The 16,831-nt window shown below is 36.7% G+C and overlaps 3 protein-coding genes across 3 annotated transcripts in view; 1 reads left to right on the top strand and 2 right to left on the bottom strand.

Annotated features, from left to right (window-relative positions):
* Window positions 1–1,821, bottom strand: part of LOC107089138 (protein kinase C and casein kinase substrate in neurons protein 1-like) — a 32,226-nt gene extending 30,405 nt beyond the window's left edge. The window contains exon 1 of the mRNA XM_015381734.1: window positions 1,699–1,821. The gene's annotated coding sequence lies outside the window, so the exon portion shown is untranslated. The remainder of the gene's footprint in view (window positions 1–1,698) is intronic.
* A 1,248-nt stretch (window positions 1,822–3,069) lies between these two features.
* On the top strand, window positions 3,070–7,012 carry rps10 (ribosomal protein S10). The gene is made up of 6 exons (XM_015381738.1): window positions 3,070–3,157; window positions 3,505–3,654; window positions 5,407–5,581; window positions 6,302–6,379; window positions 6,774–6,829; window positions 6,932–7,012. Exons 2-6 carry the CDS (start codon window positions 3,505–3,507, stop codon window positions 6,971–6,973), a joined length of 501 nt encoding a protein of 166 aa, XP_015237224.1. The 5' UTR covers window positions 3,070–3,157; the 3' UTR covers window positions 6,974–7,012.
* A 2,936-nt stretch (window positions 7,013–9,948) lies between these two features.
* On the bottom strand, window positions 9,949–16,207 carry nudt3 (nudix hydrolase 3). The gene is made up of 5 exons (XM_015381773.1): window positions 15,928–16,207; window positions 14,788–14,898; window positions 12,785–12,829; window positions 12,604–12,688; window positions 9,949–12,352 (listed from the first exon to the last, which is right to left on the bottom strand). The coding sequence occupies exons 1-5, from the start codon at window positions 16,024–16,026 to the stop codon at window positions 12,156–12,158; spliced, it is 537 nt and encodes a 178-aa protein (XP_015237259.1). The 5' UTR covers window positions 16,027–16,207; the 3' UTR covers window positions 9,949–12,155.
* Between the last annotated feature and the right edge of the window lie 624 nt (window positions 16,208–16,831).

Here is a 16,831-nt window from a genome sequence, read left to right as displayed (position 1 = left end):
CACCGATAAATCTGCCTTTAATTAAAACATAGGAAACCACAGATATTCTTCAAGTGGGTCTGAATAAACACATCCTGCAGCCTCAAAAGAGTTTGCTTTAAGGAAGGTTCATGCATTTATGGCTGAGTTTAAATTATTTGTTCATAATAAAGGACATTAGAACAGAAGGGAACAGACACTGCAAGCATATTTACTTTAAATAATAAACTGAGTCTGCAAATCCAACAAGAGTAAGTTAATTATTTATTTATTTATGAGGATATAATGTGGATATTATGTGTGAGAAAAATCCTGCATAGCAACATCCAAGCTGGAAATCAGCTTTGCAGACCAAAGAAATGTTAGTTATTAACAATTGATATGTCACTATTTTATTAGTTGTTTTATCATTTGTAAAAAAAAAAAAAAAATGCTCAAAAAATAAGTGATTAAACAGAAGTAAATTAAAATTGATTTAAACCGTCAGATTTGAAAGTAGAACTTTATAATACCTAGCTTTACAAATAAATTGAAACATCTTTTAGTTGTATTGTGCTATATAACAGAAATGTTTGTTAAAGAAATGACAGTTTCAAAGATACAGATGTGGACAATAACTTTAAACGGGGGAGTTATAAAATTATAAAATGTTGAAAGACCTAAAAGGCTGATAAGTTTAAAAAAGCCAGGAGTATGAGCCAGCACCTTTCTGACCTTTGATCAGGAGGGGCTGGAGCCAAACCCAGGGCCCATTGTAACCGCCCTGTTGTTACTATTTATAGAAGGCTTTATTTTACTCACTCAGTACAACCCAATGCTCAGTCCATCCCCAGAAAGACAAAGGTGCTCTGTCTCTTTGCTAATATATACAGTAGCAAGACCCTTTAGAGTTTCTTTTTTTTAAACTTTTTTAAAACTCATAAATACAAATAACCACTCATTAAACATCAACCACCATCCTACTCTGAGAAAAAGATCACAAATTAGATCGACAAAATAAATACCTGGAATAAAAAAGAAGATAAACAATTGAAATTAAACTCTTTCATGCTTTTTCTTAAAAAATATTGTAATTCGTTTACTATTTAGAGAATTCTATTTCATTATTTTACCTCTCTAAAGTACCAGGACCTCTTAACTAGAAACTATTTAGATTGTTTACTGATCTGTCGAACAGAAAGAGTCCAATAACTGAAGGTGACGTATGTAGCGTTCAGATTTCAGAACCGTGGACAGAGCCCACTTATTAAGCTGAGAGCCTGCATTTAGATGGAGGTCAGCGGCTCTGACCTGATCCAGCACCAGCTGCTCCCTGGAATAAATCAGATGAATAAGGAGGAAATGCAGCTTTCCCCCTGGGACAAGTGTTATACTTTAAAAGCAGCCCCGCTCTGCTGCAGCCTGCTCTGAAACTCTACATTCACCACACACTGGGACCGTTACACTCATCCCTTTAAGTTATTCTAACAGACATATTTTAGAGCCAAACTGAAATTGAGTTAAAATGCCAAATGCATCAGATAGAAGCAGGTGTGGATTAGCAGCGGCACAGCGCAGACTGACTTTAAAAACCTCTTTTAGAGAAATAAAAAATAAAAAATGATATGGCAACAGCTTCCTCTCACCGACAGCAGATGCGATGCAGTTTCAAATGAAGCCGCTCCTTCATTAAACAGTAGCAGGTTATTAACGCGTCAATAAAATACATTTATGTCTTACCTGGAAAATGTTTGTTCGGTCTTGTTTTAATTTTTTATCATAGGGCTGTGGAGCAAATGCTGCACCTGCGGAGACTATAGTTGGTTCCGCTGAAATGACCCGCCAGATGGGGAGGGGTGGTGCAGGGGGGTGAAGCTGGGAGCGCTGAGGAAAATTGGACTTAATGACCACCCTGTCCGGAAAGCTCTTTCAAAATAAAAGCTGCAGGAGTGGCCCACACATGTACTTCAACAAATCTTTTTTTTAACCTTTTCTTTTAAATAAACAGCTAAGTAAAATAATCCATTGATTATTATTGATACATAAATAAATATGATTTAAAATGTATAATATTTGACTAAGATAGTTGATAAAATAGCCTTGTCCAGAAATGTACATTCATTCAAAAAGTTGATCTAATTAATTATCAGTTCTTATTAGTTTCTAAAATCATACTTTACTTTGGTAAATTTGTGAATGAGAGAATGGATTTTTGGAAGGTTTTTTTATTCTCAGTAAAACTAACAAGGCCTATCATTAAAAATATATATATAATAATAATGGTATGATGGTTTCTGGAGGCACTTGATTAATGGAAAATGTTTTAATCATTATGATGGTTTTACACTTAAATAATGGAAACATGATGGGAGTTTCTCTGTAGTATAAAATCCTGAAAGATAAAATCTGTCCATCAATTTGTGTACTTGTGTTTTTATTATGCATCAGGAGAATAATCTGTAGTGCTTTAGCAAGTCCTCTCTGGATTCATAAAAAAAAAAATAATAATAATATTAAAAAAAATCAGACAAAGTAGCCATAGTCAAAATATGAACTTAAATAACTTTTAGATGCATATCACCTTAAGCAAACAGTTCATGTTCAAAAACCAACAAATGTGACTCCAAATCGGCCACTAATACCCCATCTCAGGGGTGCAAAAGATTCAGTACTTGTTTTTATCACAAACACATGATGCCCATCTTTAAATCACAATCAATTATTGAAAGAAGTCTTCAATTATTTGTTGATGGATTAACGGTTTAGTTGAGTACACACAATGTAAAACATTTTGGTAAAAGAATAACCAACTCAGTCAAGATGTTAAGCAAAAAATCTAGACATTTAGCATCTAAAATTAAAAAGGTCTGTGTATTCTAATAAGAAGAGTATGTTTTTAGCTTAATCTGGTTAAAACAAAAAAAGCAAAATAATTGTTAATTGCAGCCGTGATTAAACATGTTTATTTTTCTTAATTGCTGGTTATAAGCATCCAAATGCAACCTTTAGGCATTACACAAATAAGCAGTAAAAAAAGAAAATATTTAATTCTCTTGCAAAAAGCAGCCTTATCATTTCTTGGTGGCACACCCCGCGCCAGCAGGGGGCGGTACATCCTAGCAGTGCGCGCTGGGCGGATATACCGTCTTGATCAACGATAGTCGTTCCTTCCGGCTCCGGTCCCTTCTCAAGTGGAAAGGTAATGCTAAGCTTGGTGACAAAATCTGAATAAATCTTTAACATCTTAGATTCTGGAAGGGAATACTGTTGAGCGTTTGTTTGATTATGCTGTTCTGGATGAAAGTGCTAAACTATTTTTGTCCAAAACGTTTCATTATTGTTGATATTTAATATTTGAGTGAGGAAGTATTCCCGGCTTTGGTTATCACGGCCGGCTGCCATTTTTGTCCTCATTAAACTACTATTTTCAGCTTAATTATGTGGAAAACTTTATCTTTCTTTGGCTGTATTTAAACTGATTTAGTCTCTAAAACATTTTCCGGGACCGTTTTAGGAAACTAAAATCTGACTTGTCGCTTTGCACAGATGTTGATGCCCAAAAAGAACCGCATTGCTATCTACGAGCTCCTCTTCAAAGAGGGAGTCATGGTGGCCAAGAAAGACGTCCACCTGGCCAAGCATCCCGAGCTGGCCGACAAGAACGTCCCCAACCTTCACGTTATGAAGGCGATGCAGGTGAGGAGGCTGGACACAGGTTTCCACATTCATCGGGTAAAGCTGGGAGTAGTTAGTGATCCATCTGTAGCTGCCTCCGAGGTTCAAAATGCTAGCAACACATCCATAGAGTATCTGGGGATCCAAAGATACACCTTTTATATATTATTGTTATTGCTTGGAATCAGTCTTATGGGATTCCAGTAGCTCCCAAATTCATGGTTAGGAGCTAGCAGTGAGTTAAAATGAGTTGCTAAAATATTTAGAATCAATCCATTGAAAAACTGGAGAAGTCTGATTTTTGTCTTCATTATTAATAGAGCTGACTGTATTTGAGCCCATGTTTGACATTCTGATTTATTGACTTGTAAGCAGTGGGTATGACACAATCTGATAAATCCCAATCATTGAATGAATTCTTTAATTGATGTGTTGATGAACTAACCATTTAGTTGAGTATACACACTGTAACATAGGGGTGCTCAAGTCCAGTCCTCAAAATCTACTATCCTGCAACAACTTATGTTTTTTTGGATTGCAACCAACTTAAGATGCATTTACCGCCACCTACCAGACGAGTGTGGTCTTCTATGATGTCAGGGGGAAGTTATTAATTCATGCCTCTATGGTATGAACGAATCTGCTTATTTATCGATCAATATCTATACAAACTCACATATAAATTCATGTGTGTATATTCACGTGAATACACATTCTTTATTTAAATACGATTAAATAATCCAGTGTTGTTTAAAAATCTCACTGACTGAATTAGATTTATTTCCTAAAAGGTTTATCATTGAAAATCCAATTTTTTCTCTGTTTGGTGTTGACTGTAAATGCTGAAGTTCATTAACACATGTTCAACTGTTTCTAATTACAGTGATTACAAGTCCTTGTGTTATGTTTCCCTATTCTGAAAAGAGAACTATTAAGTCCAGTATGACCAATTCTAAGTTGAGATATGACTACCTCTTCTTTCCACCTTCCTTTTGTACAACTATTACCCACTACAATCTTTTGAATTTTACATAGATCTGTACCAGTGTCATGATTATCCCAATGTTCCTGCCAAACCTTACAGATTTAATTCTATCCTGACACTTTTGAATGTACCCCATTTTTAACGCACCTGAATTAAATGAGTGGCTTGTTATCACGCCTCTGCTGGGCTAAATGAGGGATTGAGCCTTTCGAATCAGGTGTATTTAAAAGTTGCAGGACGGTACCTCTTGAGGACTGGACTTGAGCACCCCTGCTGTAAAACAAACTAGTAAAATTAATAAGGAATTCAAGAAGTTAAGCAAAAATTACACAAATATATAGACATCTAGAATCTAAGATAAGAAAAAGGTTATTTATTCTAATAAGAACTTTTAAAATGGTATATTTTTTGCTTCATCTGGTTAAAACAAATGATGTTAATTGGAATATACTCAACAAGATAAGCAAAATAATTAATTGCACCATTAGTAAGCTGTATTTAAACCTGTTTTCTTTTCTTAATTGCTGTTATAAGCATCCAAATTAACATTATTGATCGTAATTTGAAGAACAGCACAGAGGTTAGCATGATTTAAATCTTTAACGTGATTTTTTGGAGGATTTAAAACTTAAGAGCTTTAAAAAGCTTTGTGCAGATGCATTGCATTAATTCTCCAATTAAAAGGACCAGGAAAATATTATTCTAACAACAATATTACATCTTTATTACAAGCCTAAATAAGAACATGCAAAACTTTTTTAAATGACCGTTTTTGTTTTTCCTCACAGTCTCTCAAGTCCTGTGGGTATGTCAAGGAGCAATTTGCCTGGCGTCATTTTTACTGGTACCTCACAAATGAGGGTATCCAGTACCTGAGGGACTTCCTCCACCTCCCCCCTGAGATCGTCCCCGCCACTCTGCGCCGCCAGACTCGTCCTGAGACTGCAAGGCCCAGACCAAAGGGTAAGGAATTCTTTTCTGGCATACGTACACGGTTCAACAAATTTTTGTGATGTTAACACTACCGCTATGCGCATGGCAGGAGACTGAACTTTCAGAGCACCTACATAAACCTATACACCAATAACAATGTAGCCTGTTTTTGTTCTTTTTACGCTTTTGTAAGCATCCTGAGCTGGTTATTAGCTTTTTAATTTGGACTCTGGGTGTGTCCTAAAAGCAGAAATTTAATTTGACACTATCATTATGATAAAGATCATTTAGATGATGAAACCCATTAAGCTTTAGTATTATATAAGTTTTAAAGTAATTAAATAAAAACTATAAATGTACTACAGGTCTAATTAGATTTCTTTAGTTGTTAAAATGTTATTGTAAGTTAAGTTTCAAATGATTTCATAGGCAGAAAACTGTCATGGTTTAACAGACCGAGCCTGAACTGGGCCTTTTATGTGTAGATAAATAAATATGCATCTACATTTGAAATGCTGGTTTCTAATTTATATTTATGAAGTTGTTTGGGCATTTTGAAAATGGTCTTAATTTTCATCCAAAGAGCTGTTATTGAGGTTACTAGACCGGCACTGATGTCCTTATAAAACTTCAATAAATGTGCTTGTTTAGCTCAGAAACATCAATTATGTCTTTACTTGTAAATGCCAATGGCTAAATTGTTGGGTTTTGTTTAAATGGTGATTTAAACATTCTTCTATTAACTTGCAGGAATGGAGGGAGAGAGACCCGCCCGCCTCAACCGAGGCGAGGCTGACAGAGATGCCTACAGGCGATCTGCTGCACCCCGTACGTATAAAAACACAAACCATTTAGTGTTCAGAAGTCAGTTGTGTATGTTTTATTAAATATGGTCTATTACACCAGTTACTTCATGGGCATAGTTATATCCTAATGCTTATAAAATGCAGCAATCAGATTTGTATGGAAATGCTTATATTCAAGGATATCCAGTTTGGAACTTCAACTTAGATTTTAATAGCTGCTTCAAAGATCTAAGGATATGTTATTTGTGTGAATATTTTTAATTTTAGAGGTAATCTTCTCAATGAATAGTGTAACTAGGGGGTTATGGTTGTTGCAAGCAACATTCCTACAGATTTCTTAGAAATGCATAAAATTTAAAGATGTTTTATTGTCAAGCTAGTTGATATAAATTTACATTTTAACCTGTTTTTCTCAGCTGGTGCTGACAAGAAAGCAGAGGCTGGCGCTGGAGCTGCTACAGAGTTCCACTTTGTAAGTTCTTTTTAAGATTCCAACAGTCCTTGTTGAAATATGACGGCTTCTGTAAAATATGGATGTTATGTATCTGTTTAAATGTCCATACTTCTGTTGCAGAGAGGCGGGTTTGGACGCGGCAGAGGACAGCAGCCTCAGTAAATTTGACTGTTTATTACAAATAAAGAAAATCAAAATCCATACTATGCTTGCAGGGTTTTTTGTGCTCTATATTTTAACAGGCTCAAACTAGCTGTAACAACAGATCTTTGACATCAACACAATGTCAAAATATCAAGCAGTTGGGGAAAAAATTTGAATCTGAATAATTTGACATTTAGACTTATTTTTTTAGTCTAGCTTTTAAATCAAAGGTGAAAGGAATCTTTGGAATTTTCAATAAAGCTTCCTCTGGATCTCCCAGATTCAGGTCCTTCCCTTGTAAAATCGGGATGGGAGGTGTTTGGCAAACATAGATAAACTTGGTTTAAATAGCTTCACTAGGTTCCCTAAACACTTAAAACCATATGCACCCAAGCATTCATGCATCAATATACTGCTTGTAAATGCCTTGCCCAGATGCACGTCACTGTGAGACAAGAATTGGAGAACTAAAATATAACTAATGCAATTCATTTATCTACTCATTTTACTCCTATGATACATAAATAAAAACTCCTTGGCCACAGTTAAAGTTCGACACTAAATGCATTCTGTGGAGATATCTTAGAAAAATTTGCAAAGCTGCACAAAATATCCTCAAACTGCTTGAAAATATTTGTGACATGACGGATTGATCATACACCTCCAGATTTAAAAGGTTTAAAGTTTCAGAATTTTTAAAAAGTTGAACTGTCATCACTTATCCAGCCTACTGCAGGGTCAGATCAGCTCATATTCAAGTGCTCTGTCTGCTTTTTAAGTAATTTATGTCAAAGTGCAGACGTTAAAGTTAACAGTCACATTTGAAAAGTTTCCATGCATTACTGGGTATGCATAACATAAACATCTGTAGGTCTCTAATTGGGGGGCCTGTATCCAAAATGTTTCACATAACCTTAGAAAGTGTTACTTTCAAAGTTGAGCAATTCACTCCAGGTTATAAGTTCCCCTGACTCTTAACCAAAATAGATTAGACTTCTCAGCTCTGCTAAACCTGAGATCTTGGCTCAGATTTAGTTTGTATACCCAGAGCAAAACATGGAGCAGCTTTTGGTTCTTAAGCTCTAATCTGGAATAAAACTCAAATCTGAAAGCACTGAAACCCTAAATCGCTTTAAAACGTATGTGTCATCTAGTTTTCAGTCCATCTTTTTTTTTTCTCGTCATTGTGATGTCACTTTTTTAATTAACTTTTGTCTTTTTTGCCTTTATGCCACTTCAATCTTTTACTTTCTCATTTAAAGCTCTTTGAATAGTCTTGCCCTGTAAATGTGGAAGAAATCTTACCTCCTATCCAATTTAGTTTGTCCATTTTTTGCTATATAGTTTTAAGTAGACCTAAAACTGATTAGGTCTGGAAAATAAAATATGGGTGTTGAATGTGATCCAGAATCACTGGGCTTTGGGGGATTTAGGCAGATAACGTCTCACAGCCAAGTAAAGGTTTTTAATTTTCCCCCCATTGGTCCCGATTTAAAAAAGGGAAAAAATGTGTGTAAAGAGATAATTTGTAAAGTGTCATTTTTGGGACAAAAAAAAAAACTTAGCTGAGGCATGTAATTTACTCTTTCCATGGTGGTGCTTGTTTTTTTATTTATAAACTGAGGTATGTTTTTACAAATTAACTCTATATATATATATATATACATACATACACACTGAAAAGAACATTAAAAGCTATATCTCACAGCCCTAAAATTGTGTTTTAAGTGTTCAGTGTGTGCTGCCTTGTATTACACAGCATGTTTATTGAACAAACCCAAAAAGAAAAAACATTTGGACAGAAAGACACTTTACAGAATGTGAAATACTGGTGTTTATTTGTTGGCACATTTATATTACAATCTTAAGTCTTGCTCTGGTTTTATTCCACAGTCCCAAACGATGAAAGAGAGGAAAACTATATTCCAGTGACACAAAATAAACACAAATTGTTTACAAGTACGTAACTTCCAGGCTTAGCTTCACATCTAGAAGTTTACACACATTTGTAATTCAGTTGCAAGTAATTTTGGGGTTATAAAACTTTTTTTGCAGTCGCTCAGCTGATAAAGGAGACTGAATGTTTACAATCCTCAGCTGTTGAGATGTGCTTTTAATACTCATGCCATGGCCACAAGGTGGAGCTGTTTCACTGGCAAACATGATTCTGATTCCCACTTTGGAGAAGGAAGTGATGTTATCTAAAGATTCAGTGTAAAAAAGAAACACCCTCTGGTCTGCTTCCTTCAACTACAGAGCCGGTTTTGTAAGCAGAAACACCAAGGATAAGGGGTAGATCATTTCGGCCATCTTTAATTTTTGGGAATGTGAAATTTATTGGTGAGCATTTATTTTCTCTCATTCTGCATTTCAAGACTACATTGCTTTTTATTGAAGTCTGAAGCTCAGTGAGGTTTTTCCCCAATAAGGAACAATAATTCTGAACCACAGCCAAAGAGCTTTCCTGGTTTTAGGTTGTTCTTTTACCTTTATATACAGCATTATCACAAAATCTGGTTTAGCTAACATATTGGTGGTTAGAAACAACCTGCGATTAATAATTACATTATTGGCTATTACCTATGGAAATCCTCCTCACATTCATTTTGACAGTACCCACCACTCAGATAAAAAATTCAATCGCTGCCAATTGGTCTGAGCAGCTTTTTTTTTTGTCTAATTGGTAGTCATATTGATGTTCAACAGCATATTTACATAAACGGGCTTGCAGACAAACCAGGAGGGGCATCATAAAGCAAGACTTTAGTCACCACGCCCTGCAGATGCACAGCAGTAAAACCAGTTCAAAGTCTTGGGCTGGAGGGGAGTTGACCTGATTTACAAATTAGAAAAAGGTTTCAATATCTATTTCTATACACCATGCTTTTTCTTTAGACATTTGCAAATAGCTTTCAGTTGTCAAAGCTATTTCCTTCAGATCAGTTATGATGCAGTTTTTTTTCTAGGCATATTTCTTGATAAAATGCGCAGCCTTTTGCTCTCGATCAGAACTGAACTGTTTGATTACAGATGCGGAAAACATCCACAGAATTGCCTCTAACAAGGTGCTTAAAGTTAACCATTTAAATAATTTGTAAAGATACTAAAGCCTGTTGTTCTGGCTATTGTTTGTGATTTACTAGTTTATTTGCAATGTATAAACTTCACTGGATCACTTGGCTTGTAAGTAAGTAGGTTTTACCAATATACCAGACATTTTAATTGTGGATCTTCTTTTATACCCAAATATAACGTCTATAAGAAGGGTATTCTAATAAGTTTCAACAGACAGGAAACCTGTGTTGATGTGCTTTCAGGGCAGAGAAATGCACCAAATACAAGACAACAGATTTGCTAATCTCTAATCTGAGAAGCAGCTAAGAAATTTCAGTTGCATTTCCGTGGCAGTAATTCATTATTTTACACTTGATCCAAAAAACAAACAGGTAAACCCTCGTGGTTTACAATCTGAAGGGAATCCACGTGTGTAAATCTATATATATTTATATATTTTATTATTAAAAAAAGGCTCTTTAATCTCACAACCACATTCCTTGTTCTTTAGTCTCAGGTATACTGTTTGCCATCTCAAAAAGGAAAAAATCCCAACAGCTCATAAGCCAACAAAGAAGTTTTTAGTTCTTCCAGCCGCAGCTGAAATGACACGTAGCACTCAAAGATGTGTAAGAGGTTTTTTGTCATTTGCACTCTCACCTTTGATCTATACAGAAATAAACAATTTACAATAAAAACCTCTTACATGCTATCTACAGCGCCTCCAGTTTCACAGTATTGAGCCTGCTGCCACATGACTCATCAAGACCACGTGACGCAGCTCGGCTAAAGAGACTTGCCAAACGTTAGAGAGAAGAGAAAGAATAAGTATCCAAAAGCATTTTACAAGTTAAAAACGAGGTCTCAAACTGTACAAGGCTTGTTTGTTCTGCATCTTTGCCAAAGACAGGATAACAGATCCATTACTTTCAATGTCAATCAGCTGTTCTGAGTCTTCTTGGGGATGCAGATTAAATATAAAAAAAAAATAAGGGTAAAAAAATAATAAAATAAATTTGAATAATCATGTATGTAATGAAAGTGCCCGCTAAAGTAATCTGTGCTATGGTAAGAACACAATGTAAACAATTGTTTTTCAACCAAACTGAATGTGAGGAGTAAAACACAGACATGGGTTTTAATAACTTAAGTGATATGTGCTCAATTCTGAAATGAATGATTCTTTAAATCTACTTCTTTCACCCTCTAATTAGGGGGAGGAAGACTTTGTAGTCACAAGAGTATATAATAGAAGGAAAGAATGGGATTAAAACTAGGTCAATCTATCAAGAAGGAGTTAGTTTTACATCATATCTCAACATTCTTCCACTCTCTGTACAGTTTACTGTATACACTCAGCTTGAGAGTGAAACCTGTAGTGCTTGGCTAGCTTCCCAAATTAAGGAGAAACACAGTTGACACTTGAAAGTCTATCGAAATTGAAAAACTAGGAACCGTGCTTAAAAGCCGAGCATAAAAAAAGAAAAGAAACAAAAAACTACAGTAAGAAGAAAAGCCAAAGACCTTGCCACAAATCTGTTGCACAGTCAGCATCGGGTCACTCACGTGAGCGAGACACAACAGAACAGTGCTCATGCAAGACGCTTCCCACAAATCTTTTGCTTCTGATACGCACTATTTCCTATCCTTACAACAGGGGGGGGAGGGGAGCACACTTATGGGCACATTCAGTCACAGAAAACAACCGAAATAATGGAGAAGACATTAAAAAGACCACCAAAAGCCTTCAGCTTAAGCACTACGCATACACTTTTACATTACAACAGTAAAAAGTAGTTCTTGCATTCATTTGACACCACACTAAGGGTGCATAAAGGACAGGGAATGAGGGGATACTTCATGCATTTTTTTATGTAAGAAGAAAAACAACGAAAAAAAAAAAAAAAACAGGGATCCAAAATTACATTTACATTTACAAAGTGTTTCAGACTTTTCACCTAACACCTGTCATCAAGTCTGTGCCACAATTCTGGCACAAAGGAGTTGGCAAGGCAAACCATGTTACTGAGAAAAAATATATAGTAGAGAGGACAGAACAAAGGAGAGGAGAAAGAGAGAAGTGACACAAGTAAGAGCGCAAGTGGTGGCAAAAGCTCCGGGGGGGGGGGAAGTTTATTGTTTTTAGTTATCTGATACCCGAGACGGAGCTCTGATTGATGCTGTAGGTTGGTGAGAGATCCTCGCCTATCGTGGTCACAAGTGGCGTTCCATTACTGGTCAGGCAACTCTCCTGGAGAGCCTCGAAGTAGGTGGCCTGAACAGGCTTGTGACACTGCAACACTTGTATGGCATCGTCTATTTTAAACCATTCCCTTTTTCTCCCTGTTGACAAAACAAAGCAGGATTAGTAGAAACAATTCAAACAGATAAAACAGCCCATGAAAAACAGAATGGGAGTCGTGGACAAATTATCACAGCTTACAAAGAAAGTTTGTGTGAAAATCACAAGGGCAGGAATTTAATACCCTTGACACGAAATATGACTAAGAAAAAACAAAGCCACAGTCAAGCATGTGACTGCTTGAGAATTTTATCCGTATGACTTTTGTTTTGACAAATAAACAGCCTTTTACCAATGTTGACAGAGTCCTCCCAGTCCTCCAGTACTTCTGTTACAATTAGAACATACACGTAGGTTCTGTGTTTCCTCTCCTTATTCTAAAGACAGAAAATGACAAATTAGCCCCTTTCATTTGCAAATGCACACAAAACGCTGGGCTGAGATTTAAATATATGGGAAAACCATCAACTTGCCTCAAATATTCCAACTAAGCGACCTAAGGTCCCCTTCACACCCGCCTGCAAGATGAAGGAAAACATTAGAAAGTCACAAAAGTAATGGAGTCACAGAAGACAATTAGAAGGGCTGTTCTGATCCAATAAAAAACAAAGTGCAACAAAGGAATAGAGCCTGATAAACTGAAAATGAATGCCACATTTTTAAACTTCAGGGTTGTTTGGTTGAGGCAGATTTAGAGAAGTGCTGATGTAATTTGTATGGTAATTTTGAAACTGGTTTGTTTGTGCTGCAGTGGATTACATTACATAAGACTGTGTTTCTACACTGAAAATTCACTCCTTTTTCCTGAATCTTTTTTGTTTAGTCCTTGGAATCTCTCACCAGGAAACTAGCAGGAGATCAAATATAAAACTTAAAAGAACTTATTTCCTTAGACTTCTGTAAACTTTAACCCCTAATAACCCCTCTGAGAAAACTCAGAGAGCAAGCTCTTTTCTGTCACATATTCATATTTCCCTCTTAACCTTAGAACCAAATTCTCATTTCACCAGATAGAGTAAACTAAACAGTTTTACCTTCTGGCTTACTCTAAAATAATTTCAAAATGACCAAGTCCATAACTCCCAGGTGGATAGTTAGTGAGATTCAAATACGGAGCCATTGCACTTGCTGACATTTTTGAAGCTTCTTAAGGTTCTGGTTTCACTCTATAAATAAACGTTGACTCCACATACTGTGCCATGGCCTCTGTATTACACTTCTCAAGTCCTCGACTAATTTTAATGGAAAAGAACAGGCCCATCAAGAGAAACTCAAACCATGCCAGGGATTAAGTAATAGGCCAAAAGTCAGGCTGTAGGTTTTTTTTTTCTTCAAATAAAATAAAAGACAACCCCAAGCTCAGCATTCATGTAACTGAGAGCTGCAGGGAATCATCTTGAAAGAGGATGGACAGCACTGAGGCTGCATTACAGTTATGCAATGTGTTCTAATGCTTTAGGATTGGGGCGTATCACTAATAAGAGAATAAGGTCAGGACCAGAGAGGGTAAATAGACAGATGAACCCAGCAGAACATCTGGCCCCCTATTGGGTCCCGAATATTGACTGGCATGACTACAGTGGAAAAAAAAAAACAAAAAAACATAAGAAATTGCTTACTGGGTATTTGGCAATCACAATAGGAACTTAAAAATTCAAATTTTTCCTTTTCTATAAGGACAGAAAACTAGGCCCAGAAACCAGAGTATATGGCAAAATTTTAAGCGACACTCAAAATCACCATCATTCCTCTGGATGATTACTTTTAGCACTCTAACAAATGTTTCTAGCGGTGCGACTCCTAACTTGAGTCAATGAAAATGGGACAGCCAGGGATAAGAGATGATATCAGCCTCCATCAGTGTGATAGATCACACACAAAGAATAGCCCATGTACCTATCAGAGACCTGGCATGAACCCACTGCTGAGAGAAATCCAATAACTTTAATATCAGCGTGTCTAAGCAAAATGTCTAATTTTGACATTTCCTCCTGGATTAAAAAACTCAGTTTTTAGGGGGAGAAGAAGAGTTGTGGCATATCTAGTGTTTTATCATAGCGTCAACCTTTTGACACCATAACACTGCCTTGAAACTTGATGCTATGATACTGCTTACATGTTGCCAGGCTCCCAATCTCCCTGGTCATGCAAACAGGATGACTGCATTAACAAAAAAGATTCTGAGGGCAAGGTATTATTCCCAGTGTTAAATACAGGCACAATTTATCCGAAATGTAATACAACACTCCTCTGAGGCTACACTCGGACCAATTTGTCACACTGCAAATGGAAAGCTATTCTCAGAACTACATTTCGGTCTTCGGTCGACGTGAAGAAAGACGGGTTTTGTATTTGTGAATCAGAAGTCATTTACTATACATAATAAATAGATATAACTTCCAATATATGTTAAAATTCTGAAAAGATACAGGCAAATGACAGTAATGAGGGTTGAAAAAAGAAAATGTGAACCAACCTCTTCACACACTTCTCGAGCTGCGGCAGCATTTGGCTCCTCTTCAGGCTCCATTCCCCCTCCAGGAACAATCCACTTGTCAGGATGTCGACTGCTGCTCACCAAGAGCACCTGAAATGTATACCAAACAAGAACGAACACACACTGTAGTGTTTGGTGACTGTTTTGAAGTGAATCTGTGACATGTAAATACAAATGTATTCAGATTGTTTTGGTTTTGATTTTATTCATTCTATAGATTTAGTTTAGTTTCAAACTGCAAGCCAATTGGGTGAACTTCTGATCATGGGTTTCTGTGTGCTCCTAATGAATTTCCTTGAATCATGTTAAAAGTGGGCTCCTTCCTCAGTCCAGGACAAAACCTAATTTAGTCCAATCTGCCGTCCTGCTAACATGTTTTCTTACAAAGACACGTTTGTGCTTGACTGTTGAAATAATTCCTCTTATAACCAGATTAAACATCGGGATATTCACAAAGTTGACCTGAAAAAAGGATCAATTGTGCAAAAAAAAACAACCCAAAAACATGGATTTCTATTTTCAGATACTTCAAACCCGGGATTATAATGTTTACATCGCAACAAAAAACATAACAAATGTCACATCAGTTAGGCTATCTTGTAGTACTTTGACATAAATATTCTAACAACATAGTTGGGTGGGAATAACCAGTTGAATTTATGCTAGAGCAGAAATGTATCTAAAATACAACTCTTACATTATATCAAATGTTCGTCAGTTACTGGGAAATATTCTTATCCAGATGAGCCTCAGTAATGAAGTCAATAATCATGTGAAGAGGCAGTGTCTGCTGCCTGACAGCTGGCTCCCGGAGGAGCAGCAGCGCTAATTAGCATGCTAAACCTAGCTTTAGCATCAGCTAACAGGCTAACTCCGTGTAACGGGCTTTCAGTTGTATAGCAAAAGAGGCTTATATAACACAATCATGAGTACGACTTAAAACTCATTTATAATATTTGTACCCGTGGGGCAAACTGATAACCTTAAACCCAAGCGAGTAATCGCTAAAATGACGACCACGTTCATACATCTTTCGATTTACAGCTACGTAAGATACTGAAGACATCATAACTGATGGCGTTAGCATGGCCCACTAAGCGGAAACATCCCCGGGCTCACCTCCTCTTCCGACTCGCTCCTGAAGCACAGACAGGCGGCCCGCTTCTTGTAGCCATCCCCGTCGTACGTCCGGGTTTGGTTGGACTTGAGCTTCATCATTTCGGGAGCACAAAAATATAAAAGTACAGCTTCGTTTACCGCGTATGAAGATGACGGTTATTGACGCAAAGTCCTCCTCTCGGGAACCTCGGCGTTTTAGTTAAAAGAAATAACTTCTTCTCCGCTTCATTTTCACAAACATAGGCACATCAACGGCACGGTCGCCATTACAAGGAGCATTTACGCCCACTACGTAATGTAACATTTAAGAGCTCTAAGAGCGTAGGGATATTGCCTAACGGGGGTTGAAGAATTGGAGCAGCAGTCACTGAAGCGGAGGGAAATGCAACACCACGCTCTGACTGGAGTGAGCCGGTGTGGGAAACTAGCAATTTGTCTTCAAACTCAAACCGCAACACCACTTGTGCGAGTCTGGTTTAGGTTTCTCTCTCATTTCAGTTTCAATTGAAATTTTTAGATAGAGACTCTATCATAGAGTTTTATCAGAGCAAAATATTTACTGATTATTAAAATACAAAAACATGTTAAAATACCGGCTTCAGCACTGCAGGTAACGGACAGCGTCGGAAGGTGCTTAAAATTGACATTAGATTTAACCACAATTTACATAAAAATATTTAAAAAGTCGAATTCAGTCTTATAATTCCCAGTTGTTTGCAGACATATTATAGGCAGAAACCAAACGTCTAATTTCCATTGAATGACAAAAAAAAAAAAAAACGTTTTTGTGGGGGAATGTTCTCCTCAAGAGGAAACGTTTGTTTCACCTGGTTTAATTTCGTAAAAAATCTTCTTTAAGGAACCTTTGGCTGATCTGATTATCAATCGATTCATCGAAAAAATA

The sequence above is a fragment of the Cyprinodon variegatus genome, unplaced genomic scaffold, assembly GCF_000732505.1.
Source record: "Cyprinodon variegatus isolate N-32 unplaced genomic scaffold, C_variegatus-1.0 Scaffold241, whole genome shotgun sequence".
In the NCBI taxonomy this organism is placed as follows: Eukaryota; Metazoa; Chordata; class Actinopteri; order Cyprinodontiformes; family Cyprinodontidae; genus Cyprinodon; species Cyprinodon variegatus.
Note: the sequence above shows the minus strand (reverse complement) of the source record. Positions and strands in the feature narration are given on the sequence as shown.